Raw genomic sequence first — 27764 nt, 5'->3', positions numbered from 1 at the left:
TGCCCAGCAAAAAAGTCACATCTCTACAAAATGACCCTCGTTCACTTGCCAGCTAAAAAGCACTCCTCATTTTCCATACTTTGTGATTTTTCCTTTTCCTGTCCAGAACCCACTGAGCTTCCAAACTGTCCCAGAGAGTCTCTTTGACTCACAAAACTTGAAGATCAAAGACTGTGATGAATGACACCCCGCACGTCTCACCTGCACAGCCTGTGCTGTGCCTGCCTCTGCCCAGGACTGTTTGATGTTTCTTTGGGCCTTAACAAATAGGGCTCCTTTCCTCCCCCCTCCTAATCACCTCAGGGTTAAACACCTAAGCTCCTGATTCTCTCCTGTCAATGGAATGAATATGACTCACTGAATTCCACTGCCTGGAACCACAAATCAAAGGTGGGGGAAGAATCCATGGGGGCTGTGAAATCACAGGTTGATTAGGCTGCATTGTTAGAGAGCTGGCCGATTACAAGCTCCTACCCAAGCTTTTGAAACCTGTCTCCCTGTTGGGTTAAAGCCAAATTAGTTCCATCAAGAGAATGATAAAGAATAGGCTGCTAATAGCAGTTTTATTTTCCCAACTCACATGGACCTATCAGGTAGGGTGGGGAAAGAAGAGCATCTTTTTCCACGGGAAGGCAGACAGTGAGGCTCTGTGTAGTGCCTGCTAAGATCTGCAGGGGGCATTCATGTAGTCAGAAATTGTCACAACACAGGTAGAAGTAGTCCCCATTACAGACGAGGAAACTGAGACTCTAAAACTTTAAACTGTGTGCTGATCATGCTGCAGCGACATGGGAAGCAAGCTCTCTATCACTTTGCAATAGGTCACTCTTCTGCATTATTGTGCTTAATTAAAGGCACAGAGGCTCTGGGGCCTGAGAGGAGCTTCCTTCGCATGGGCATTGAGTCAGAAACCCAGGATGTTCTGCAAACTCAGTGTCTTGGAGACCCTAGAAAATTGCCAACAAAGGTAATCTAGATGGCTTGTTCTTTGAAAGGACAACCTCAATGCTCTGAGCTGCAGTTTTCCCTTTTGTGATATCAGAACATAAACACGAGTCTCACCAGAGTTATAGGAGGCTTAAAAAGAGAGGCCAAAACACAAGAAGCCTGTCAAAAAGGACTCCTTCGATGAATGAGCACCTCCAAGCTCCTCCCAATGAGGGTGGGGGGCATGGAAGATATGGGTAAGATGAGTTGAGGTTGTAACTTAAGGTTGAAAGGGCCCCTCCCACAAGGACCACATTTTACACGTCTACATAAATGGCGATTCTTTGACTATGTGCTCCTGGGAATTGATTTTAACCTCCTGGGTCCACTTCCTTCCTATCCCTCGTTAGACCCCAAATGGCTTTAGCCAGACTCAGTGCCCAAAGACTGGCGGGTGTTTTCCACTTTTAGAACTCCATGCTTTGCCAGCCCTGAGGACACCCCAAGTAATAACTCACAGGACTCAACTCGAGGGACCAGTGTTGCCACAGGCAGCCCTTACTCTGTGCCCAGGAACCACCATGGAGGCAGTGCCCGGGAACAGCACAATCACAATTCTAACTTGTTTCCTTTGCTTCCCTGCAGGATAGATCATCCTGCCCTGGCTCCTGCCCCTTGCTCAGCCCATGTCTCCTTCTGAGGGAAGCGGAGGTAGACCAGGGGCCCCTCTCAGCTCTAACTTTCTGTGGCCTCCTGGTCCAGGTGGACCTGCCTGTCTAACGCAGCTGTGGCATCCCAACATCATGAGTGGACCCTGCTGCCTGTCACATTCCTAGCTCGTTCTAGCTTTATTTATTCAGACTCTTGCTTTTACTCCTGGGTCACTCACTTCTAGCTTCTGAGTCCTTTACTTGTGGCACCTCCTGGCTCTTGGGGTGTGGGAACAGGGAGAGTTAAGACAGTGAAAGGTGGGTCCACCGAGATGTGGTCTCCACTTCTCTGTCAGGTCAGTGGGCTTGGGTCACTCCTAGGCACCTTCCTATGGTTTCTGTGTGAGCCACATTTGAAAACTCATCACAATGGGCAGGACTGTGTCCACATCAACGTTTTTCAGATTAGTGGTCTAAAATCCATTTCCTCTCCCAATCTATCCTGGGCAAAGATTGGCCTTAACGCACATGGTTAGTATAGCTTGTCCCACGTAGAAATCACCTCTTGAACTCAACAAACTGGCATATGGTTGTCCATCAGGAACAACTACTGATCACATCCTTGATAATACCAAAAAATCCAGTTGCTCTAGAAGTTTCTAAATGCCTACTATCAAGCTCCATATGTATCTTGTTGCAAACCAGGAATAGTTTGGGGATGGTGATGGTTAATTTTATGTGCCAACTGACAGGGCTGTGGGGTGCCCAGATCTTTGGGTGCTTCAGTGAAGGTATTTTGGGATGAAATAAAAATTTATCTGAGTAGAGTGAGAAACCCTTCTCCCATGTGGCTGGGCCTCACCCAGTCAGCTGAAGGCCTCACTAGAACAAAAAGGCTGATGGTGCCCAAGGAGAACAGTCCTCCTGCCTGGCTGAAACAGTCCTTCTTCCTGGGTCTCCAGCTTCCCGGAATGTGGACTGGACTCACACCATTGCTCTCCTCCTTCTGAGGCCTTCAGGCTCAGAACACACTGGGGTCAGCCTCCATGACCATGGAAACTCATTGCTTTTAACAAGCATTTGTGTAAACACACACACACACACACACACACACACACACACACACACACATCTATTGGTCCTGCTTCTCTGGAGAACCTGATTCAGAGACACAACTGTCTGTGGTGCACACCTTGCACCATGGCAATGCCTGATACCCAGTCACTTTATCCCAGGTCCTGGTGCCATTCCTGTACTTAATGTCTGAAGAAGGGAATCATGGGAAGAACTGAAACCTATACCTTAAAAATGGCTTGAACAGTATGACACATTTTTACCTCTCAGTTATTTAAAGGGACACCTCGGTGCAATATTAAGAGCCAGGGGAGAGGAAGAGACAAACAGGAAAGCAGGCAAGTCCCCGACAGCATCAGAACAAGAAAGGCTAGTCTCAGTTGTGGTTCTTCCATCTACTCAGGAAGAACCTTGGCCTAAGCTTTCACTTTCCAGGGACTCGGTGTCTCCATAGGTAACATGAGGTACCTGGGGTGTGACTTTAGGTGTGGTCACATTACCCAGCATCAGGCTCAAGTTTCTTTCTCTACCCTTTCTCCAGCCTCACCCACATAACCCTGGGAGCAGATGAGTGCAGGCAACAGTAGGACAGGTCCCTTGGCCTTGGCTTCCCTGTCCCCTCTTCCCCAGGCTTCTATTACACACGCATACACGTGGCACATCTTGCGACCCAATAACATGTATCATGTGTTGTTCCGCAGTCCAGCCCACTTTGAGTTGAAAATGTCAAACAAGACATTATTCAAAACCTCAGTTGACAACATCTTTCTCCTCCTTCTAGAACTTCTTGACAAACACGAGTTTATGGCAGAATTTCAATCTCTGAAGCCACTTGAGATGAATGTTCTGAATTAAGAATCAAAACAGCTAAGATTCGGGGCAGAGAAGGTAAATTGAAAATCAACATCCATGCACTACCATGACAGAGATTAGGGAGTTGACATCTGAAATGTCCTAAGTAATTATTTCAATCAATTTGTGTGTGTTGACCCCCTCTGAATCTCTCTAGAGGGCTAGTTAGTGTTCAGCACTGTGTGGGACCCACCATTTGCAAGTGGATAGTATTATGGGGTTCATTCAAGGAGGCATCGGCCAGACTTGGATAGACTTAATACCCAGAGGGCTTGGGCCCTTTGTGCTGAGCCAACCAGACCTCTCTAGTGGAGGAAGCCAGAATCCCACACTCACGGGCAAACTCCAAGAGAGCTGTCCTCCTGCATCATTCTGTGGGTGATAAAGACACTACCATCCCTAACCTTTATATGGCAAAATCTCCCTACGTACAATCTGTCAGCGAGTCCTGCCAATTCTCCCTTCCTGATGCTCAAAGCATTTGCTCTTCTCATTTTATTTCAAACATTTCATTCCCATGCCAAGCCTCACACAGGGGTTGTCAAACTTTTTCTGTAAATACCCAGTGAAAAAGTATGTTTTACTTCTTGTGCTGCAGGCTACATCATCCTTCTCACAAGAACTCCACCACGGTGGGCTGAAAGCAACCACAGAAATACCTTAAAAAAAAGGCTTGGCTGTTTTGCAATAAAACTTTATTTATAAAAACAAGTAGTGGGCCAGAGTGTGTGGTCCCAGTTGGTGGGACCTAAAGTTTCACATTTGTCTTAGAACATTTGTCTTAGAACATGACTCTGGTAACCTTGATTAGCCACCCCTGCTCCAATCTCCCCTGTCCCAATCAGCCTCACTCACAGGTGAGATAATGTTCTGCAATCCTGGTTTTACCACATTTGCAGCTTGAGAATACACAGAAGCGACCCCATTTACTTCAAGTCAACAGACACCTGGTCTGTTCCTATTGAGTACATGCCCAGTCCCCATTTTAATTCATGCAGCACTATAACAAGGTGGTTGTTTTAACTACTCCTATTGGTCTAATGAAAAACAGAGAGAGAGAGAAGGGGTGTGGGGGAGACAGAGACAGAGAAATGGAAACACAATTTAACTTGGTTATGTCATCCCAGCAGCAAACAGCAGCCAGAAAGTCTCGGACCCAGGCTCCTTGGCTCTACATAAATGGCTCTTTCAGTATCAAATTAGAAAATCTATTCATCACCCTTCTCCAAAAGAGACCAGTTGAATTTATGGTGGTGGTCCTTCGTGCCTTGTTTGCAAGGACTCGACCCAGCCCCAGTAGCCTGAAAGCAACCACAAAAATACCTAACAGATGGACAAGGCTAATTCCTTCAGCCAGGGGTTCTCAATCCTGGCTACCTTGCAATTGCTTGGGAAACTTAAAAAATACTGATGTGCACAGGTCCCACCCCAGATAAGTGATCCCAAACTCTCAGGAGGAGGGGGTCTAATTATCAGCATTTTTAAAAGCAGCTACTGCCATAAGATTCTCCTGTGTGATCAAGCCTGAAACACACAAGTGTGGCAATTCTGCAGAGTTTCCAGCTTAGATGCAAAGGAGGTCTGAGCACTGACATACCAAACTACTGTGCTGCACTCACCCTGGGTCTCAGTTCCTTTGCCACACCTTCTTAGAGCACTTACCTTCTGAGAGCAGCTACCAGCTAGCTGTGTGGCCCAGGACCTTCCGGATTTCCCAGTATCCTAGTTCCTCCAGGCTTAGGGACTTTTTGCTCCGACCCCAGCACCTCCCAATCTCCCTCTTTCCTGGATGATCATCTCTTTCAAAAGAAAGGCCCTACTTCTCCAGGTGTCTGACCATCCAGTGGCCCCTGGTCCCAAGCTCCCTCCCTTGACCAGCCATTGGTCACTACATGCTACTGTATTTTCCAATTTCCAATTGCCCCTGAAGCTGTGTTTATGAACTATTTTGTATTTTCAGTGCAATACCCTCCTTTAATTAACATAAAATTTTTGCACCCTTTGCCAATGCCATTAGACACTTCAAAATCAATTAAGTATCCTAGCCTAAGTCATTTTAAAGAAGTTTAGAAAACTCACTTTGATCTCAAAAAGTTTCACATTTAATGTCTTTCTTTTTTTTTTAAATGCGATCAATGGCTGTCCACAGGAATGTTTCGGCGTGTCACCAGCTATTACGTTCTCAACAGTTTATAAGTCAGAACAAGACACAGGTCTAGGCTGAGCCATTCTCTCAAGTTCCAGTCATGTGGCCTCAGATTTGCTGAGGGAGGGAAATGTCAAGGATGAAGACAGACACTGTTGTGGGGTGAACAGGGAATGTTTCACCCAAAGACTCCCTGAAGCCATTTTCTGGAAGTTATCTTTGGCAACCGAAGTGAACTTCAGTTCCAGCAGGGCCTTGGAGACCTTTGGCAAGGACAGAATGGCTCTAAAAAAAAAAGAGTTCCTCTCAAGGTTCCAAAAAGAATTTGCAATCCAGACTGAAGCCTGGATTCATTTCACTGTGATCGCTGGGATTTTTTTTTCCTCTGTGAAATTATTTTCAAGAACCTTTTCTCTTATAAAGTGCTTCATTAAGAGGAGAAAATGAAGACATTTTTAGCACAAATTTGCTGTGTTCATAGCTGGATTTCAGTTACAAATGCTTAAAGTGTGTCCTAATGAGCAATGATGTCAGTTTTGCCCCTGAAACTTCTGGTTCAAAGATTCCAAAGCTTTAAATATTTTTTATCCAATATGCTAAGTTCTGGAAGTCCGAGACAGTTTTTGTTCTTTGAACTTCTCACAGTGAGGCAAGCAGAAGTCTTTCAGTTTCTGAAGCTGTTTTTAAATCTAAATGATCTTTCTTATGGATGTCTAAGGAGTGTGAAGTAATGGACTTTCTGTTATTAGTACTCAGATCACTGCCAAACAAGGCCAAGATGGGGGAATGCAGCGCTCTGGTTCTCGCGGGATAGCTGTGTCAAGACTTCCTTAGGCAGCAGGTGGTTTGGGAAACAGTTATTGGGAGGTAGTGAGAAGAGGGCAGCCTGGAAGCAGGAAGCAGCTATTGATCTCCAATCCCAAAAACTGACCAGGGAGTAGATCATAAATTCACATTCCCGTCATCTCTGGTTGCCCTCTGCCTCCCTAGCCCCTGAGATACTCAAAGAAAGGGGCTGGCCAAGAGACTGACAGAAAGAGCCAGTTGTCAAAGACAACGAGGGCTCTTTATGGGCATTTCTTGCCATTTGCAATGGAGAGGCCCGTGTAGCTGCAACACATGTATTCATACCCATTTCAAGAAGAAACGGAAACAAGCATTTTGGTGAATGTGTCCCATTCCTTCCATAGCATCCTCCTGCTCCAGACGCCCTGTCCCCTAAATCAATATCATCATGCCTAGCTCAATTGTGAATTAACAACAAGGGAAAACAAGCAAAAGCCTGCAGGGACATGTCCTTGCCTCTGTAAATGACTGTCCTCCTTTTTCAAGTCTTCGTTCCCTCCTCACAGTCCCCAGCCCTTTATCAGTCTGACTTACATTAAGCTCTTTTCCAATTCCCACAAGTATCTACATTGGAAATAAAAAGAGAAAGAAGGGGAATTAAAAAAAAAAATCCTCCCCCACAAATCCAAACGACCCCTTAGGAGGAAATAAGAAATGAAGAATGTGGCTTTACTGGAATAGACTTCAGGGGAAAGAGGATAGAAGATTTTATCAGGAGTTCAGTTCCACAAAAATAATGCTTTATCAGGATGGGCACTTGGCAAAGATAACACATTACCCAGAGCGAGATAGATGTTTGGGTAAAATGCTGTGCTAATACCTATTAAGCTCAAAACTTGCCATCTCCACTTTCAACAGATTGTTATTTTCTTCCAAGTCCTACTTTGGGGATTTTTTTTTTTTTTTTTTATGACTTTGCTTTCAAATGTCTTACAAAAGCAAGAATCAACTAAGGGGCCTTGACTCAGCTCAGCTGTGAAGTGAAGCTGGGTCTCCTCTGGAAGTGAGAGGAGCCCTGGGCTTAGGTGGGGAAGCTCTGCCAGACACAGGGCACCAGAGAGAAGCCTTTGATGATGAAACCTCCGGTACAGGGTCTCAATTCTGGTCCCAAAGAGAAGAGGCCTTGCAGGGCAGAGACTCACCTGAGCACAGAGACAGAGTGGGGATGTGAATGAATGGGTAGATTTGCAAAAAGAGGTCCTGGCTCAAAACCCCCTGGACTTCTTGGAATTGCTGGGGAAATCCTTGGCACTTCATGATTCTGTCTTCAGGCTCTGAAGAGACCTGGGGGAACCAAGGACCTTCACCATTAAGGACTTCTGGAGCCTATGCCCATACAAGCCCCACACTAACTCCCTGCCAGCTGGAATGAGCATTGAGTATCTGAGCTATTTCCTTTGTAGTTTGGCCACTCGGTGAACTACCAGTGCCAATAGCAGCTCAAGAATTGCTCCTAGGAATTCTTTCCCGACCTGCCCAGAGTGAGAGGGCTCCTGAACTCCTCTCACTGTCCCTGGATTTCCACAGTCCAGGTTAAGGTGGTGGCTCTTACTACATGTGCAATGGCTATTTCTGGAGCTTGCCACACATGGTGACTATCTCCTCAACACATATTAACTGGACATCTGTTGGGTGTTCACTGCACCAGTGAAGGCCACAACCATGTTCAGCAAATGGTATCACTGTATACAAGTCAAAGACATGGGCTCACTTTTGAATTCCTTTCCTCATGTCTTAAATGCAGTGCATCAGGAATTTATTGAATGGTGGCCCAACCTTCAAAGTATACCCCGAATACAAACACTTTCCACCACTACCATCCCACTTCTAGCTTGACCACTTCTTACCCAGAATCACCCAACAGTGACCTGATGTGTCACTAGGCTTCAGTTCTACTTGCCATGCACAGCCTGATAACATCTAACAGTGGTTATCACATCACATCACACCACTTTCCTGCCTAGGCCTCCCCTCCTAGGGCTGTCCATCAAACTGAAAGCAAAACCCAAATACCTCAGAGTAGTTTATGAGGTACCACCCTAGGCCTCTAAATAGCTCCTTCCAGGAAAAGAAAGTTGCAGCCCCATGTAACCAAGCGGGCACCACAAGACAGACAGGAAGCAGAAGAGCATCAAGCAGAATCAGGACAGTAAGGAGCTTCTTTTAAAATGATGAACACCAAAAGAACCTCCACAAAACATACCAATAGCCCACTGAACTCTACCCAGGCTCAGTCAGAAGCAGGGAGCTGACAACAAGACCTGGTACTCTATGAGATGTCCCACAGGGAAGCATAGATGCAGAGGATGAAAAGGAGAAGACTTAAGGTTACAAGTGCCTGACATCTTGATTGGGCTATCCTGGGCACCCTGCCTGGGAGTCCCACTGTGTCCTTTTAAGAAGACTCCATCCTGGCCTTAGTGGTTTTGCAGAAGGAAGCTGAGTAAAAGAGACCATCATTTCTGGAGCTGTATGCAGTCTTGCTCCTGCAAAGAGAGATGGATCACTTATGCCTTCTGTGGTCTACAAAAGAAAAAGGAGGCGGGGCCGGGGGGGGGGGGAGAGGCAGAGGAGATAATCAGAGGGGTCAGGGAGACCCAGCTGCCAGATTCTGGCCAGACAGAAGAAGTACAGAATTGGGGGAGGCAGGGGTGGAACCAGAAATCCTTATCTGCAATCACTGCAGTCTCCAGGGGGGCCTGCAAATGGTTAACTCAGTTTTTCTCCCCCTGAGTAGCTTCAGCTGCTCATCAATAGAATCTCCAGCTGATAATTATTAAGTGAAACTTGGGGCTTGCATTTGCATATGTAAAGCACACTTCCCTCCAAAGCCACAATGGGAGGGAGAATGCACTTCCTGATTGTACAGAACTGGGGAGGTTTGGGTGGGGTGGGGCTCCAGCCTGATTTGCATGAGCTTCTTCATGCTCATCAAGCCAGATATTCAGCTGAAATAAACCCCACATCCCAAAATATGCCATTTGTCAAAATCCAGAGCTCACATAAGAGACCTCTCTCCAGATCTGAGAAGGATGCGCTCTACCACAATAAATGTCCATAAGGGTTATGATTACCTAGCCTGGCGCCATGTCGGGCACAAACCCACACACACACACTTGCCTACACACACACCTGGCGTGTTTCACTGCCTGATGGAATAGCTATGGGTTGCTCCAGAAAGATGCCTCCTAACCCCTCACATATTCCTCACCCTTTTTAATCTTTGCACCTCTCAATGAAGATGCTTCAGTCCCAAAGAACAAGTGAGAAAGACACACCAAGAGCATTCAGTTCCAAGTATCTGATGACCTGTCTCTGTTTTGACATTTATCTTGGCTAGTGAACAGCAAAAGCTCTGAATAGCCTGTCTCTCTTCCTTGCATGGGAAAGGATGCCGTGGCAGAGAAAAACCTTCACTTCTGGAGGATCAGGAGGATACTGTCCTCAACGTGGCTAAAAAATCAGACTAGACCAACGTCAGAGGCAGGCCCTTCAGGCTAAGGGTGATAAGAAAGCCTCAAAGCGGTGTCTAAAATTAAGCCCGTCACATGCTGAAGACAGAAACAGACAATAAAATGAAATAATAATTTAAATTGTGAACGCTGGGTCTCTTTTCCTTGGCGGAGTATTTGATTCTCCCTGTGCCTCCTGGTGCTCACAGGTAAAAGGGGGCAAAAAAGAGCTCCCTTATACACTACACCAGGGTATGTGCAAGCTCTGCACATTTTATTCCAGTTGATAGCATCTGAACATGCATTCATTTGACAATCTTTTGATGTGGGCACAGGTCCCTTCTATAAGGATGTGCCAAAGGTCTAAAATTTGAAATCGCTTTCCTTGCATAAACTGCAAAGAAATCGCCCAACATATTCAGTTCAGTTTCTTTAAAGTGGAGAATAAACTCAAAAGACATTTTTGAACTAATCAGGGAACAGAATCCCGTTTGTATTTTTATCTCTTCCCCCATTTTTTTTTTTTTCAGTTGTCTTGCTTACATTTTCATTTGACAGCTGTTTTTAAGGCAATTTGCCTTTTGGCTGTTGTTCCAAAATATACAACTTGGTTTTTTATAGAAATGTTTCTTCCTGTACTCATATTTCACTGCTCTAAGTAATAATGAAATTATATTACTTAATTACATGGTAAAGATATAGCACACCAGGCGTGAGAGTATACTAAAATGTCTTTTGCTGAGCACACAATTTCACTGGTGGGATCGGCAATACCAACTGGCGCTAGAAAGCAGACTATGAGTTGGGATATCCCACCGACTGAACGGTACTTTGACAGAGGTAGGAAGTGTCCCTGCTTATTGCATGTGGTTGGTTGGTTGTTTGGGGTACCAGGGATTAAACCCAGAGCCACTTTAACACTGAGCTACATCCCTGGCCATTTTTATTTTTTGTTTTGGGACAGGGTCTTGCTAAGTTGCTGACGGTCTCACTAAGTTGCAGAGGTTGGTTTTGAACTTGAAATCCCCCTGCCTCAGCCTCCTGAGTACCTGGGATTATTGTGTTCTCAAGGGGAGGGGAATTAAGAATCTTCTACTGAGCACATCCCCCCTTATATTATTGGCACAAATGAGATAATGCACAGGAGGCACTGAGCTTCCCAAACTAGAGATGAATTAAGGACTTGGCTAAAGTTGTTATGAGTGTCTGGATTGTTCAAGGCATTTTTTGTGTAAACCCTGTGTCCTGGTTATGAAACATGTGCCCCTGTGCAAAAGTAATACCCTTTGCCTGGCAGAACACTACGAGATCATCCTGTAGCATGTGGGGCTAAGGAGTGATTGCACTGATCTCTCAGTCAGTTGGTGCAGAAAGAGAAGGGCCCGGGTTGTACCCACTTTATACAGGGCAAGTGAGGCCCAGAGACCCACAGGCACTTCCCTGAGGTCTTGGGAATATTGAGAGCAGAACCCCAAAGAATCAACCTCCATCCCCATGCTACTGCCTGTTCCTGAAACTGCTCCTAGGATGTTCTGTTGCTGCTAATCATCTTTCACACTGGAGTAGTATATGTGGTTAACAGAGTGAAGGGACCCACAGGAACAGATCTTCCCTTGTGAACGAGTAGTCAAGAGAGAACAGGTTTGAAGCAGCTGCCAAGATTCTTCAGCAGACCTCTGTCCCTCCAAGTGAGACATTTCAGCCCACCTGCAGTCCTGGGGCCATAATCTGCCTCACTGATGGCTTCCAGGTGCATACAGGTACAACACAGGTGAACAGAGTCCCCTTGCAACACCTGAACTGTTGGGAGGCAGCTGCAAAAGGGTCCTCAGCTGTGTGGACCTTGAGTAAGTGACTTCACACCTTCGGGCCTCAATGAACTGGGAACAAACTTTTCTGCCTGTTTTACAAAAGCTGTGGGAAAGGCCTAGGTGAAATAGGAAACCTTACAAGAATGGAACACGATGTTCTAAGTGAAGATTAGCAGGCCTTCATTGGGATTAAACTACTATTACTGTTACTATTAGCCAAAGTTCACACACCCGGTTATTTAATTCAGTAATAAAAACAGCCATCTGTGGTAGATTACGGCATTATCGTCTTAGTTATGAGGATAAAGCAAAACTGGAGCAAAGCAATCTCTACAGAGCTCAGAAAAGCCATGAGTTATTTTAGCCTGATGGAGAACACGGTCACCCCTCTTCCTTGGCATCCATTATATCAGAAGGCTCCTGAGGTTAAATTAGTCCCAGGAATAGACACCAGAAATACCCAGGACCACTCAGAGGACCTGAATGGCCACCATCCACTAGCTGAGACCTGGAGAGACCTTTCCCACCGACTGTGGTATAAAACCCAGGTTCTGTTCCCTCTGAGCAGAGCTGCGCCACAGTCCCCAAGCCTCTAACTCCTCTAGATTCAATTACTGCAACACAACTGTATATCCTCTCTCATGCTACAGTATGCTGGCAGTTTGAGCCATCAGGCAACTTAATATATTTTCCTCCAAAGGACAGTACAAACACATTTGAAGGAAGTTATACTTGCAATTTCTGAACCAAAGAGATATGCATATGGGTCAATGTCTCAGAACATGAATAAATTCAAAAGGATTGAATTGACCTCCATGGTTATTTGTGTTACAATCCATGGGGCATGGGGCCTATAACCAGTGAGGGCTGCTACATGTAGCCAAGGGAAGATGAGGTCACAGGGCCTAGATACATGTGTGTCTCTAGGGTCACACTTTTACAAAAGATATCCTCCTACAAATACAAGGAGCCCTGTGCTCACCAACCTGACTGATACTGCTGTTCAGATTTTTAGCAGTTGAGAGGCTCATTCAACAAGGTCCAGTAATAGCCATTCATCCATCTATTTGTGAAGCATTCACAATGTGACAGTCACTATACCCTACTTTTCCCTTAAAGAACCTAAGACCCAGTGGAGAAAAAGATAAGTAAACTGCAGTGCAAAGAGATAAAAGAGTGGGGTCTAAGACAATGTCTCAAAATGAAAAATGAAACAGGACTGGGGTGGTCAGTGGTAAAGCACCCCTGCGTTCAATCCCCAATAAATAAACAATAAATTTTTCTTTCAATTTGTGTGAGAGAGAGTGTGTGTGTGTGTGTGTGTGTGTGTGTGTGTGTGTGTGTGTGTATGTGTGTGTTTTCAAACAACTGAGGTCAGGGGACAAAAAAAAAAAGTCAGTGTAAATAATAAATAATCAGGTCCCATCAGGGAGAAGGAGGCTGGTTCCAAAGGAGAGGAAATCAAATGCTAATACCTCCAGAGCCCTTCCCCCTCCTCATCCACCTGTTGCCAAGGTTACCTACCTACAGGGAATTGTTTTCCCCAATAAGTTGTTAATGAAGTTCCTCTGGGCAGCTCCTTTCCTGCCAGTTTGGGCAAACACTGAGACACCCCTGAAAGGCTTCTTTCCCACCTTTTGGTCGGTCCCTGATAAGGGGAGAAAGAAGGCCTAAGAATATAGGAAATCTAAAATGTGTAAAAGGGGCAAGACACCCCACTCTTTCAGACATGCAGTTCTGGGACCCCTTCTCTGTGGAGAAGTCTATCTCTGTTCTATCCTTCAAATTAATTGTTTACTACACCTGCCTCGACATTTCTCTGGAGTTCAATCTTCACATCTGGGGACATGAAACTCGGCCCTGATTGGTTCTCATCACCGGCATCACAACCACTAAGGCGTCAGGACATGAAGATTTTATAAGTAGAAAGGTCAGGAATTCCATCTGGCCTCCAGGTCCATAAAAATATTACTAAGATGTCAAGGGTACCAAGAAGTGAGAAAATGCAGGACCCTTGGCTGGAGACCAGAGGATGTAGTGTTTAGGGTGACACAAAACACGTTGATATGCGTGGACCGAGAGGCGGGGACCAGGGAAAGAAAATGCTGGAAAGAGGTGAATCAGATCAGAGAGAGCCAGAGCACAGTCAAGGATCTGGGCTTCACCCTGAGGCCAGCAGGAGCCATGGAGGGATTAAAGTCCCCTGCTGCAGGAAGAGCAGCGTCACCTGACTTCCACTGCACCTTCTGCCATCTCAGAGCCCCTGGGTCTCCCAACCCCCCATGGATACCACACCGAGGTAGACGCAGGCCTTGTAAGGTCTCTAGGGAATGGCCTGCGACTGCACCCAATCCTACAAACCCATGGAAAAGCATCGTAAAGTGTAAAATGCAAAATGCTCTACTTCATAAATTCCAGTCACCGTGATCCAGCATGGACATAGGTGTCACATTCCCAAACCAGTCATCCTACAGCCAGGATAGGCTCCGCCTTCACCATGGCCCGGCAGGCTGCTCCTGCCTCCTTTCCACATCATCGCCAAAGCTCCTTCCAGGCAGCGCTTTCTGGGCAAGCTCAGTCTTAAATCCTTAGAACCACTTTTGGAAATGAAGAGAGAGTGGTATCTCGCGACATCTGAACTATGTCGCCTCCTGATATGGGGGATTCATTCAGCGGGCAGGAATGACTTAGCTAATCCTTTCAGGCATTAAGACTTCTGAGAATACTGACCGGTCTCTTCTGTGTATGTGCGACAATAATAAAAATTAAAAAGAAACCTGAAAACATAGTTCTTCAAGTATTTTACATGAAGGTGTTTTCCCTGTAAATACGCTATGTTGAAGAGGAATTTCTTACTCAGCACAGGAAAGCTTTTATGCATCTACAGTTGCACGGATTCCATCATTCGATGTGGTTTAGTGGGCGCAGAGAACCCAATGTAGCAGTCTGGAGGATGGTGGAGCCTTACCAGGTAGAGCCCGATGGGAGGTGATGGGCCATTGGGGTCACCACCTGCTGAGGGCCATTACCAAGTAGGAATGACGCATTGAAATTTCCTTGTCAAGTGTACCCCATGCTGCTTAGAGGACATTCGATGGGGCATTGCATGCATGCTTTAATAAGGTGACCTTGCTCAAGGACCAAGGCGGATCCCGGTTTAGAGCTGATCAGGTTTGAGGAAGTAACAGGCTCCTTGAGTTTAAGGCGTTGCCAGTTTAAGATAATGGGTTTTAGGGAAGTTGGCGATTGAAGATTATTGCTGGGATTAGGGTGTTCCTGCTGCTTGTTCCCGTTGAGTTCTCGTGAGATTAAAATGGGATTTGGAGATAGCCTCGTGGAGTAGGTGAATTGTGCGGGTAGACGGCAGAACGCGATTGCCCCTGGACCTGTGTGGAGGCGGTGTGAGAGCGGGAATAAAGAATTGCTGTTTGAACCTAGGAAGGTGTGTGGTGGCTCGTGATTCTGGTGCCAAGCCGAGACATTGGCCTTGGCAACCACCCCTGGAAAAAATCAATGCCCATCTTGCGGGAGTTGATTGTGTGTCTTGGACTGGACTGGTTTCCATGAGAAAGGGTCACTATAAAGTGGGTTTGGTTATCTCAGCTGCTGTCTTGCTTCCTCTCTTACCCTGTGACTCTCTCTCATTCCATCTGTCTCTGTCTCTGTGTGTGTGTCCTCTCATCCATGTTCTTTGTCATGTGCCAGCCTTCACCCTGTTGGAGAACTGCCTTTCCACCTTCAGATGAACAGCCATGAGCCCTCACCACAAACTAAGCTGAGGCTGGCACCATCCTCTTGAATTTCTCTGCCTCCAAGAAGTGAGCCAAAACAAAACTCTTCCCTTTATAAAGTAACCAGACTCAGGTATTTTGTTATAGCAACTGAAAGCAAACTAAGACATCACTTGATTTATCTGGTAGTTTCAAAAAAGTAAAAACAAAACAAAACAAAAACCAGCTGTGTATTAGATCACTGCAAATCATTACATCTCAGAAGAAGAGCTAAAAGAAGGAGAAATGTGCTCACTTGTATCTCAGGCTTGTTCTCTTTTATTGGACAGAAAACAATCAGGGGATCGGTCCTAAGATCTCTCCCTAAAAATACCTACAGCTCCAAAAACTGCAGCAAGTAAAGTCAGGCCTCACATGAAGGGTTCACTCCATTCCTCACATGTCCCTGAGGAGTGGGTTCTCCTGGAGCAATACACAGGACAGCTTCTCTATGCCACTGCGTCTTCTCTAAGAAGAGGACTGGTACATCTGATTGGCAGGTCTGTGTCAAGGACCCAGGAAGGCTCAGCAGGCCCTGCTTCCCTATTCTTTCAGTTCTGTCTGCCTAGAGACAGCATGTCCCACATGCCCCAGGGAGAGGACATGGTCTCATTCAATATGCTGCTAAGTCTAATTTGGGTGAGGAAATACAGCTACCTGTTTGAGACACATTCTCCAAATGCTTTGAACATAACTGTATTTTGATCTCTTTCTGCTCTGTCCCTGCATGTGTCTCTCAATCCGTTTCCCCTACAGCCATGGAAGAGAGGGATATTACATATTGATCCTAAAAATTTCAGTGCTACAAAGAAGCTGAAGCACCAAGTCACTTAGTGGAGAAGTAATTTCCACAAATCACAGACCATGGGCTTTCCATGAGTATCTCTGGGTCAGGCATCATGTGCAAGGCACTATGAGAGGTGACACCTGGTGAAGACAACAGTCAGCCTCTGCTTACATGCCACTCATAGTCCATCAGGAGGACCCTCAATTGTCAGGTCAAGGGTTTAGCTACAAGTGGGATGAGTATGGAGTCCCGGGAGAGATGTATTGAGATCTTCTGCCTTAGTAAATGGCCCTACCAGGTGGGTCAGCCTGAGACAGGGGGACCATCCCTTACTACACAGCCTCCCGTGCTCCAAAACTGCACCTCAGCTAATTCACTGCCAAGTCCCAGATATTTCACTCCCCTCCTCACCTCCCAGAGCAGGTGGATCCTCTCCAACCCCCCAGCATTCCCACACTCCCAGCTCCAACCTGGTTTCCCCTCTACTGATCCAACTCTCCTGCATCTGATTTTTAATTTTTTTCCTTAATTGTGACAAAATACACATGAACAGTAAGCGTTGGCTAAGTGCACTTGGTGACATTAAGTACCTTCATGCTATTATACAGCCATCACCACCATCCACCTCCAGAAAACTAGGAACCCATTAAGCCACTCCCCAGCTCCTCTTGCCCAGCTCCTGGTCACCCCTATTCCACATTCTGTCTCAACCTGCATCACCCTTGTCCCCAAGCCATTCTTGACGCAGTGGACCCTGTTCCAAATACCCAGCTCACCATGGTGCCCTCCATGGGAAATGCCTCGGTGGCTTGAATTTATCACAGAGACACGACCTAGGGCCCAGGGTTTCCATAATCTCTGCCTGAATCAGTCCTATTCAGACTTAAGATAAGGGCCCCTGGCCCTCAAACTCAGGGAACTCTTCCCCAATTCCCCAACACGCCCCCTTTGTTGGTTAAGGGCAAGCACAGAATGCCAAATCTCTTAGTGGAGGGTAAAAAGGGAGGGACACAATCTCCCTCAGACAGGAGGGCCAGTGCCTAAAATCCCCGAGGAAAGGAAGGCTCTGATGTGATTTAAAAAACTGGAAAACAAATGAACAACAATGACACAAAACCAAACAAAGGCCGATGTGCATGGAGCAGAGCGAACAGGGAGGGGAACTGGACCTATTGGCCATGGCCAACATCTCATCCACGCAAGTTCTATCTTAACTTGGAGGGACCTGTCAGAAGAATTGCCTCTACACAGCATTCTAAGACCACTCAGGCAAGGAGCAAATGACCCTTCCTTTATCTGCACCACCTCAATTTGCTCAGTCGCTCTCTGCAGAGGACATTGCTCCCAATGTCGTGAACATCATATTAAAGTTAAGTTAAATAACTGACCCACCGCCATTCAGCAGGTAAGTCAAAGGGTTTGGACAAAGACCTGTCCCCAAAATCTTATTTTCACCAAACTGTGACTCTTGTTTAAGCTTGAAGATTTTTTTTAAATGTATATTTAGATTTTTGCTCCAAAAGACAGTTCTATGTTTTTTATGCAGCATAGATACTAGCAGTACAAGTTGTAGGGTGATATTTTGGTAACAAAGGATATTTTTTCACAAAACATCACAAAGTGGCTGATGCGGATTCACGGCTCACCAAGGGGGCTGCTTCCAAGATATGGGTCCCTGCTCCAGAGCTTCCCCTGAAGGGCAGGTTCTGGAGATGGACCTGGGAAAACAGGAGGCCACCAGTCAGTCACAGGTGGGAGAACCCTCTGAAGGACATCACCAGCCACCCAAATTCCTCTGCACATGAGGGGTGCGTCCAGCAGGTTAAACTGATAATCCCTACGTTGTTGATTCAATGTGAGGAAAAGAAACAGCAAGGTAAAAAGGTTTTATAACAGCCATGAAAGAGATTTAAGAAAGGCTTACATCACAAGGTTATGTGGAAAGTCAAAATACGTTATCAAAGACCAAGTCAAAATGCGTTATCAAAGATCACAAAATTAGAAGATAAAGTCTGCAATACTATGAGACATGAACACTGGAAGGCCATTTTATTAATTACCATCAAGACTGTAATTCCCCTTGAACAGGGGATTATAAACTTTTCCAAAAATGTCCAAACACTAAATATTTTAGACTTTGTGGGCCACATATTCTCTGTTACAATGACTCCGTACCTTGACAGAAGCCTCAGACGATACATTAACAAGGGGGACAGCTCTGTGCTAATAAAACTTTACATGGAGAGCCAGATTGGACCCACAGGCCAGCATTTGCCAACCTGTCTTTAAAGGTCAAGAACAAGTCTTCTCATATCCTTCAAGCCTTAAACTAGAACTTGCAGAGCACACATTGAGGAAATTTTAAAACTGTTTTGTTCAGTCTTATTTAATTTTCATAAATCTGTACTCTATAAAACAAATCTTATTTATCCGACTTTTACAAAAGAAGAAACTGAGGCTCAGGAAGTTTGAACATTTGCCAGGGCCCCAAAGCTTACAAGTGGCAAAGCCAGATTTCAAATCCTGGGGCACTAAGCGTTTCATATCAAGTGCTCTCCCCATACCATGGGACTAGCTGCATAAGGGTAGAGAGAGCCCTCTGTGAGAAGGTGGGGGAACATGATATGGTGACTCTCAAGATGTAAGAGGTCCAAATGCAGCTCAGTCTGTATCTTATGGAAACAAAGAACAGAGGCTCAAACTGGTCCCCCCCCCGGCCCCCCGCCAAAAGCACAGTTCACTGCAGATGCCAGAGACTATAGTAAAAGAGCACTTTGATTCTTGTAGGAAATGGAAATCCCAGAAGTCAAGGCAGGTATCTGTCCACCACTAGCCCCCTCCTTCCAGCTAGTCTGCAGAATCCTCCCTGCTTTTCTGCAGAATCCTCCCTTTCCTGTCATCTGCCATCTTCTCCAGCTCCAGGGACCTGCATTAGGTCTCTAGTTCACATGAGAACAAGGACACCTGCAGAGTTGTACCTCTACCCTGAGTCAGCCCCTCCTGCTCTGGACCCACAACTTTGCTCTGTGTCTCTGTCTAAATTGTAGCAGTGAAGAATCTAGTTTGTCACAGGCCTGCACAGGGAACCTCTAAGCATGGGTCACAGGGGCAGTCCCATACCACACAGCAATGACAAAAAAGGGAAGGGTCCTGTGGCACCAAGCACACTGAGATGTCACAAACAAAATAGTGTGTAGAGAGGCATGCATATCACCATGTCTAATATCAAAACAGGGAAATCAGTTTTAGCTTCTATCATCTGAGGGATACCATAGACAGATCAGAGGAGCACACAGCCAGCCAGAATCCAGAACGCACTGCAAAAATCCACTTAGAAGAAGTGAGATGTGTTTACACAATTCAGGGAGAATCCGGAGGACTGCGAGTGAGACCAAATCAGATGATAAAAATAACCATATGGATGAGGATCACAATGTGCAAAATTTTAAAAATACAATGGTGGGGGGGTCTTCTTATTTTATATATATAAAAAAGGATACTGCTTGAATGGTTGTCAAAAGCTACTTTTTGTTTCTCTTGGAGGCAAAGTGTGAGAAGCAGGGGCCCAAGTTGATCATAAGTTCCAATGGGAGCTGCTAGTGGGTACGATAAAACGCGTGAATCAACATGGGTAATGCAATATAAGTCATCACCCCAACAAGTACATAAGACATCTGGAGATCGAGGGGTGACTGATATCACAAAGACGTCTTCACTTTAGATAAGATTTTCACTTTGGAGATGCAGGAGACTTCATCATTGTCTTGATTCCTTGGTCCCAAAGATCCGTAAGAGATGAGAAGATGAATCTGCGTTCTAGTTCTATTTTTAGCACCAGCACTAAAACCAGTTCATTCTCTTGGCTGCGTCTCCAAGTTGACCCAGATCTCTCTGCGTCTCCTAATGACGTGCTGAGATCTGAGGAGAGGGTGGTTACTGTGATACATTCTCCACAAATCTGAGTCCAGGGCACTAGAAAATAGACCCTCCCACACTACTGTGAGAAAGAGGCACCTGTGTGATGGTTTTACCTCCCGGTGGTCAAGACATCCTTGAGCGAACAGAGGTGACATCCTCTCCCAAATGTTTTTCTCAATGTTCTTCCAACAAGAGTATGTCACTACAAGAACAGCACGAATACTTCAGAGCAGCAATTCTGAACCCTGAACACACAGCAGAATTATCCTCAGCACTTGAAATAAAAAACAAACAAACAGTAACAAAAAAGCTTTCCAGGTCCCTAATTTCAAAACCTCAACTCAGTGAACTCAGTGCATTTGGGTGGGGACCCAAGAATCAGTCATATACAGAACTATTCGGTTGGTTCTTTCATACAGCCCGTGTTAAGAACCACTGTTTTAGGGTGCAACCCCCAGCAAGGATAGACAGGCACCCTTGGCAAGGAGAAGCAGCAGAAGGGCAGGCATCTCCATGGGCCAATGATCTAAGTTTGGAACCCTATGCACTGCAAGAAGTAGACTACGGTACGCAGGAGCAGGTGACACACGATATCCCAAGATCAGGAGGAGGGGGCTGCATTCGGAGCCCCACTAGGAGGTTGGAAGTGGAGCTTCGTTCTGGTATTAGGTGCAGGGAAAACTAAAAGGACTCCCGAGTTTCTTTGAGTCCATAAAAAAAATCTAAAATTGAAAAATAGAATTCTCTGAGGCTTTTAATGGTGAATCCCACCTAAACCCTCTTAGGAGGAAAAAAAAAATCAGGACAATGTTCATAGGAAATGTGACACAAGATTCCGAGAGTCCTACTACGTGCTTTCCCTTATAGGTGGTAGCCTGATGTGCTTATTTCTTAGTTATCAGAATTCACACGCCACATTGGGTACCTGTAGTACTAGCCCCTGGGAGGCTGAGGCAGGAGGATCAGCCCAGGAGTCTGAAACCAGCCTCAAAATTAGAAATGAACAAACAACAACAAATTACAAAGAAAAAAAGGAATTTGTTCTCTTTATTCTCCAAATACTTCTAGGATGTTTTAAAAATAAACTCCTTTGCTAACGTAACTTTTCAAACAATCTGGAAGCATTTCCTTAGCATACAAGTGGGCATTCACCTCTATCTAGAACACTTGTTTCTTAAGACCTCACATTGTTAAGTATCAATTCCACAAAGGTTTTTGCCCCAATATCACCTGCTCTGCCACACCGTCTCTTACCACGCAGCCTACCACACACCATGACCCATTTCTCTGTATTACACTTTTTACTTTATATTGGTCTCCCTCTTTCAAATGAAGTCGGAGAACAAGGCAACTTTGCTCAATGCTGGCCGTATTTCTGGAATCTACAACAGTACCTGACAAAGCACTCAAATATACAGTCACGCTATAAGACACAGGGTGCATGGGTCAAACTGTGTACCCCAAAACTTACATGATGAAGTCCCAACCCCCAGTACCTTGGAAGTGGTGGCCTGGTTTGGAAACAGCATTGTGGTAGATGTAATTAAGAAACAGGAGCACGGTGGGCCCTACTGCAATGTAACTGAGGTTCTTACACAAAGAGGAAACTTGGATGGAGAGATAGACAGAGTCACAAAAGAAGACCATGTGCAGACGGCACTTGTGTGCTAAGGAATGGTCAGTCAGAAGTCAGGAGGGAAGCCTGGAAACAGGCCTTCTTGGAGGGAGCATGGCTTTGCCAATACCTAGATTTTGGACTTCCACCCTCCTGAAGACAATGAATTTTTATTGTTGAGAACAGTCTGTGGTACTCTGTTGTGAGAGTTGCAGAAAACCAATATACGGGGCTTCAAATTGAGGAAATTCAAAAGCTGTTCTTTATTCTGATTTGGGTCACCCAAAGCAATATACCTGCAGGCCCAACACCCAGCTTTAAAAGTTGAGTCCACATGGAGTCCCGGAAGATGGATAAAGTGCAGCAAATGGTGGTATTAAGTGGAGAGGTAAGTGAGATGGACATTCCAGAGATCGTGCTCAGATGAATGCAGAGGTGCAGGTGTGTTTACACCACAGCCCATCCGTGATGTCTTTCCTGGACCTTCCCAATTCCAGAACTGAGATGGGAGGGCTTGGGAGACCTTCGATGCACACATCCGTCAGGCTCTACTTGTACAATGACTACTGGCAAAGAGCAGATCTCACTCCATCCACATCAAACTTTCGGAAAGGTCATCAAAACCACCCCAACAGTCCCACCATTCTCCTGGTCTCCCATGAACAGACAGACTGCTGGCTTTTGGAAAGGGTGAAGCCGCCCATGAGTGTGAAAGCTGCAGATTGTTCCTGTGTCTCGCAAAGAGAATCCTGACGTTCAGATGTCTCATTGAGACATTACCCAGAAGGCATATCATTATTTCAACTCAGATGTCTTCTCAGAATATACCCCCCTTGTCATCTGCTTTCCCAAAAAGAAAAGAAAAAAATAACTGTAAAGATGATGTTGTTGGAAATGTCATCTGTCTGTTAAGCAGAAGTGAAATCAAAGTGCTCTTTGTGCTAAATGTGACTATCATGGCACTTGAAACCCAGAGTGTCAATGTTCCTAATACCCTTTGCAATCACCCATCCAGCTACCAGCTGGAGGAGGCGCAGAGACAGGTTCAGATTTCTTGATGTTGTCACCTATTTTTTTTGTTAATTTAAAAATATCACAGTGTTTTAATTGCACTCAATTTAATGTACTATACCTGCCAGTTCCAACACACTTCATTATTTATATTGCTGGAAAAGCACTTAAAAATCAAATTGCATAATTTGTACTTGTACATCTTTAAGGTAGATTTATATCTGAAACTGTCACGGAGCTGTGGCAGCGCTGCTCTGAATATTAAGTTTTAACAAGTTGTCATCCCCAAAACACGGGCGAGGACGAATGTGAATGGGTCACTCGTTATTTGTGTAGGAAGTTATTAAAGCCCGAGTTGAAATGTAAATTCACACCCCCAGCACATCGAAGCAAGAGGCTCAGGGCCAGATTGCCAGAGTTCAGACCACAGGTCTTAGGTCCCTGACAAACATTTTGGGCCCCATGTTGCTTTTTTATTAAATGGGAAGAATAACAATACCCACCACGTAGGAGTGTCCTGAAGATTCAATCTGATAACATGTATAAAACTCTCAGAGCAGTGCCTAGCATATGGAGATGCAATTTGAGCAACTGATAGAATGAGCATTTCCTAGAACATTAACAATTACCATCCTTTGTACGATACCAATAATCATCAATACTTCACTCTCTGTTAGCACAATAGCGTTGACCAGATCACCCCTAAATTTTCCTTGATCATTGCTATTTCTCAAATGTAAATACATGGGGCTTTGTTTTCTAAAACTGTTTGCTAATTTGAAATCAATAATGATTTTGATAATAATCTTCCGTCATAATCCTTGAAGACATTTGCAGAAGCACATTCAGGGTCAACTGGACCAAGATCTTTTGGTGGAGTCCAACGCCACTCTCACTTTTACACACCTCTGTTGATGGTCAGGTCCCTTAACCAACCTGGGATAAGTAGAAGACAAGAGAGCAAGACTGGATTCATCAGTGATGCAGTCACAACCATCAAGGTCAAGGGCCTAGTGCAGAGCAGCCAGGTGCTCTTTGGTTGGGGCAGAGGAGAGTGGCCAGGAAGCCGAGCGTCTGCGTGGCAGATGGGCTTTCCAAGAACCATGTGGGAAGGCATGCTAGGGGCTTGACATTGCAGCCCCACACACTGAAATGCTAATAATTCAAACTTTTGCTATTATGATAGAAACCTAATATATTCTCATAGTTCCTTCAAGCTATACCAAATTGCATATTTAAATAACATTATAATGAAAATAATTTGTGTCAACACAGGAGTAATGATTTTCCCATTATGTACATGGGAAAAGAGATGGCATAACACCAAAGTTGAAGACATATAGTCCAAATGACCATGGTCTGTTCCTGGGCCCCATCCAGATCGTGTGTGTGTGTGTGTGTGTGTGTGTGTGTGTGTTTTGCTATGCCTGGTATTGAACCCAGGGCCTTATGCATGCCAGGCAAGCACCCTACCACTGAACTCCATGCCCATCCCCTCCACTAGAGATCTTGAGCCTAAGTCTTAGACTCCAAAAGCATTAAGAGGCAATTCCTTATAAAATGTCCCTTTATGTTATATATAATAGAATCAGGAGGATGGATGGATGGGTGGAAAGAATATAGATAGATAGATAGATAGATAGATAGATAGATAGATAGATAGACAATAGATAGATGATAGATAGATAGATAGATGATAGATAGACGATAGATAGATAAAATAGATATTTTTTTCCCGAGAACCCTGACTAGTGCACCTTTATTCTAAGAGGTGAGGGAAACTGACGAACAAAATGAGCCCAAAGTCATGGTTACTAAATGGGGGACACAGTATCTGAACCCTGTCTTGTGGCCTTTCCTTTCTCGTCCCACAGGCTAACCATGTGTCATCCGGTGACAGGGGACCCTCTCTGGAGCCCCCTCGTGCGTTCAGAAATCCTAGAATGGCCCTGGGGTTTAGCACCGGCAGAGGACCCACAGAGTCCAGTGGCGGTCACTCTCACCACAACTAGCGGGGCGGCATGGCAGGATGGCAGGAAGCTGCTCGGCTGAAGGCCATCCTCAGACATGGGGGCCCGCGGGCAGAGGTGCTCAGGCAGTCCGTCCAGGGATGCTGCCTGACAGCGCCGTAGGGAGCAGCTCTTACCAAGGTTAGCCAGCCGCAGGCCCCAGCGGGCTGCCCTCAGTCAGCAACATCTAATCACGGCGGGTGGTGCTCCAGAGGAAGCGGCTGTGTCTGGGCAGAGGAGCCACTGGAGACCACCTCTCCCTGGACTTCCGCCCCTCCCTGGACTTCCGCCTCCCCCTGGACTTCCGCCCCTCCCTGGACTTCCGCCCCCCCTGGACTTCCGCCTCCCCCTGGACTTCCGCCCCTCCCTGGACTTCCGCCTCCCCCTGGACTTCCGCCCCCCCTGGACTTCCGCCCCTCCCTGGACTTCCGCCTCCCCCTGGACTTCCGCCCCCCCTGGACTTCCGCCCCCCCTGGACTTCCGCCCCCCCTGGACTTCCGCCTCCCCCTGGACTTCCGCCCCCCCTGGACTTCCGCCTCCCCCTGGACTTCCGCCCCTCCCTGGACTTCCGCCCCTCCCTGGACTTCCGCCCCCCCTGGACTTCCGCCCCCCCTGGACTTCCGCCTCCCCCTGGACTTCCGCCTCCCCCTGGACTTCCGCCTCTCCCTGGCATCGCATCATCTTCCTGCCCTGCAGGAGCTCCCCACCTCCAACACCTCGACCAACCAATTTATAGGGTACCTAAGAGAACCAGTCTGCAGTCATCAAGGCCAGCGAGGGCACCGGGGCCTAGACCCGGGCTGCCATGTGTTCTATACCTCCACTCCCCTGGTACCCACCATCTGCCCTCAGCTAACAAACCTGACAGAGGAGAAAATCCCATAGTGGACACCCTGAGAACCCTTCTGGTGTTTCCTGAGCAGTACTGCTGATGACCAAGGGGTGGCCCACTTAGGGACAGTGAAGGACTGTGGAATTTCAGGAACCAGCTCATTAAGGGCCACCAAACACAAGGTGACAGTTCCTCATTAGTACATCCAAAGAGCAAGGAAAGTGTTGCCAACCCAGCTTAGCTGCAGCTAAGAGGCCAAGAATCCCATCAGGCATGAATCTCAACCCGATCTACTCCAGGGACCCTTGGGTATGCAGATGGGCCCCATCCAACCCATATGCTTTCCAAAGTGATGTTCATCCCTCTCCCCCACTTTATCAGCCAAGAGTCTGACATTCTTGCTTTGTTTCTTTAAGGGGCTGGGCAATGCTGGCAGAACTCCTAGACCTTTCATTTTAAGGTGTCTGGGGTGAAATGCCAGACCCCTTCCACTGCTCAAAACTCCCAATGCCAGAGACTTCCCTTGGAGCAACAAGGGACTGAAACCTAGTCAATTAGAACCTGTCCTAAGATGTACACAGCATGAGAGGGTAAGACAGCTGGCACAGGTTCCAGGGATGGGAACCCCCGGATACTTGGTGATATGTTGGGCAAATGTGAGGGGATATCAATATGCAGAAGAACTCCAATCAGTTCTGCCTGAAATGCTGGAAGTAACTCCTCTTGGAGACACCTATCAGAGCATCTAGAAATTCCTAAAAATACGAATGAGTAACACCTGCTGGCAAACAGCATTTGAACTTGCTTTCCTGATACCCAAATGACAAAATCCAGGCAGGGCCCAGTGGGGGCATTCGAAGGATAGGGGTTTTCTATGTTTGGCATAATGAAGGCAAAGTCATGCAGCATTTCCAAAGCAGATACAGGAATGGTGGCATCTGAATCAATTGTGGTTTTGTGAAAATGAAGATTCTGGCTTTTCTTGGTCTGTTGTGCATTGCTATAACAAAATATCAGAGGCTAGTTACTTTACATAGAAAAGAGGTTTTTTAGTTCACAGTTTTGGAAGTTAAAAACCCAAGGAAGTGGGCTGCAGATATAGCTGAGTTGGTAGAGTTGCTTGCCTTACATGCACAAGGCCCTGGGTTCAATCCCCAGCACCACACACACCCACACACACACACACACACACACAAGAAAAAAGCAAGAGCATTGTCCCCACTGTTTGACCTCTGTGTATCACAATGTGGCAAAGGTATCATGGCAAGAACCTATGCGAGAGAGCTCACAGAGATAGAGAGGAGGCGAGAGACCACAGAGAGCAGGTTTATGTGTTTAGACCTATTTGCTCTTTGGGGAACTAGCTCATTCAGATGAAACCAGTATAAATCCCATCATGAGGGTGGGGCTGACCCAATCACTCCTCACTAGGCCCCACCCCTGAAAGGTCCCGCAACCTTCCAGCATCGTTACATTAGTGCTAAGCTTCTAGCCCTGACCTATGCCCTTGGTCTAGGTGAATCAGAGTCCCAGGCATGTGGCTCAGCACTGTGCATTTGTAACCAAGTCTCTCAGTGGCTCATTCCCACTGCAGTCTCAGAACACTGCTGTGTAAAGTTCTGGAATCAGACAGGGCTGGGTTCTTATTTTGGCATCTAAGCTCAGGGCAATTTTATGAGAGATGGCCTTGCTGAGCTGTAATCCCAGTGACTCAGGAGGCTGAGGCAGGAGGATGGCAATTTCAAGACCAGCCTGGGCAAAATAAAAATAAAAAGGGCTGGGGGATATAGCTCAGTGGTTCTACCCCCAGTGCCACAAAACAGAACCAACAAACAAATCCCCTCATCTCAACGGTGCACCTGTTAAAGGCTGAATGTGGGTCTGCTAGACTCCTATGTCCAAAAACCTTCAAGGAGGAAAACGATACCATAAAGCAAAGAGTACTCTTGCTGAGTACACGTTTTTGCTAAGCCTCGATGTCCTCAGCTGTAAAATGTGACAGATCACAGCACAATGCCACCTGCTCAAGCAAGAGACAGACAGAGCTATTAGCAGAGGACCTGG

At 46.1% G+C, this 27764-nt stretch overlaps 1 protein-coding gene across 7 annotated transcripts in view; it reads right to left on the bottom strand.

Moving 5' to 3' along the window:
* The window catches only part of Large1 (LARGE xylosyl- and glucuronyltransferase 1), a 507191-nt gene that overhangs the window by 277065 nt on the left and 202362 nt on the right, over positions 1 to 27764 (bottom strand). For 6 of the 7 annotated variants that reach the window (XM_078052856.1, XM_078052859.1, XM_078052858.1 and 3 more), the window contains one exon: positions 17962 to 18033. The exons of the other annotated variant lie outside the window; for it this stretch is intronic. In XM_078052856.1, the coding sequence (XP_077908982.1) occupies positions 17962 to 18033 (72 nt within the window). The remainder of the gene's footprint in view (positions 1 to 17961; positions 18034 to 27764) is intronic. 7 annotated transcript variants of the gene reach the window in all.

The sequence above is a fragment of the Ictidomys tridecemlineatus genome, chromosome 6, assembly GCF_052094955.1.
Source record: "Ictidomys tridecemlineatus isolate mIctTri1 chromosome 6, mIctTri1.hap1, whole genome shotgun sequence".
In the NCBI taxonomy this organism is placed as follows: domain Eukaryota; kingdom Metazoa; phylum Chordata; class Mammalia; order Rodentia; family Sciuridae; genus Ictidomys; species Ictidomys tridecemlineatus.
This window is presented reverse-complemented; position numbering and strand designations above follow the sequence as displayed.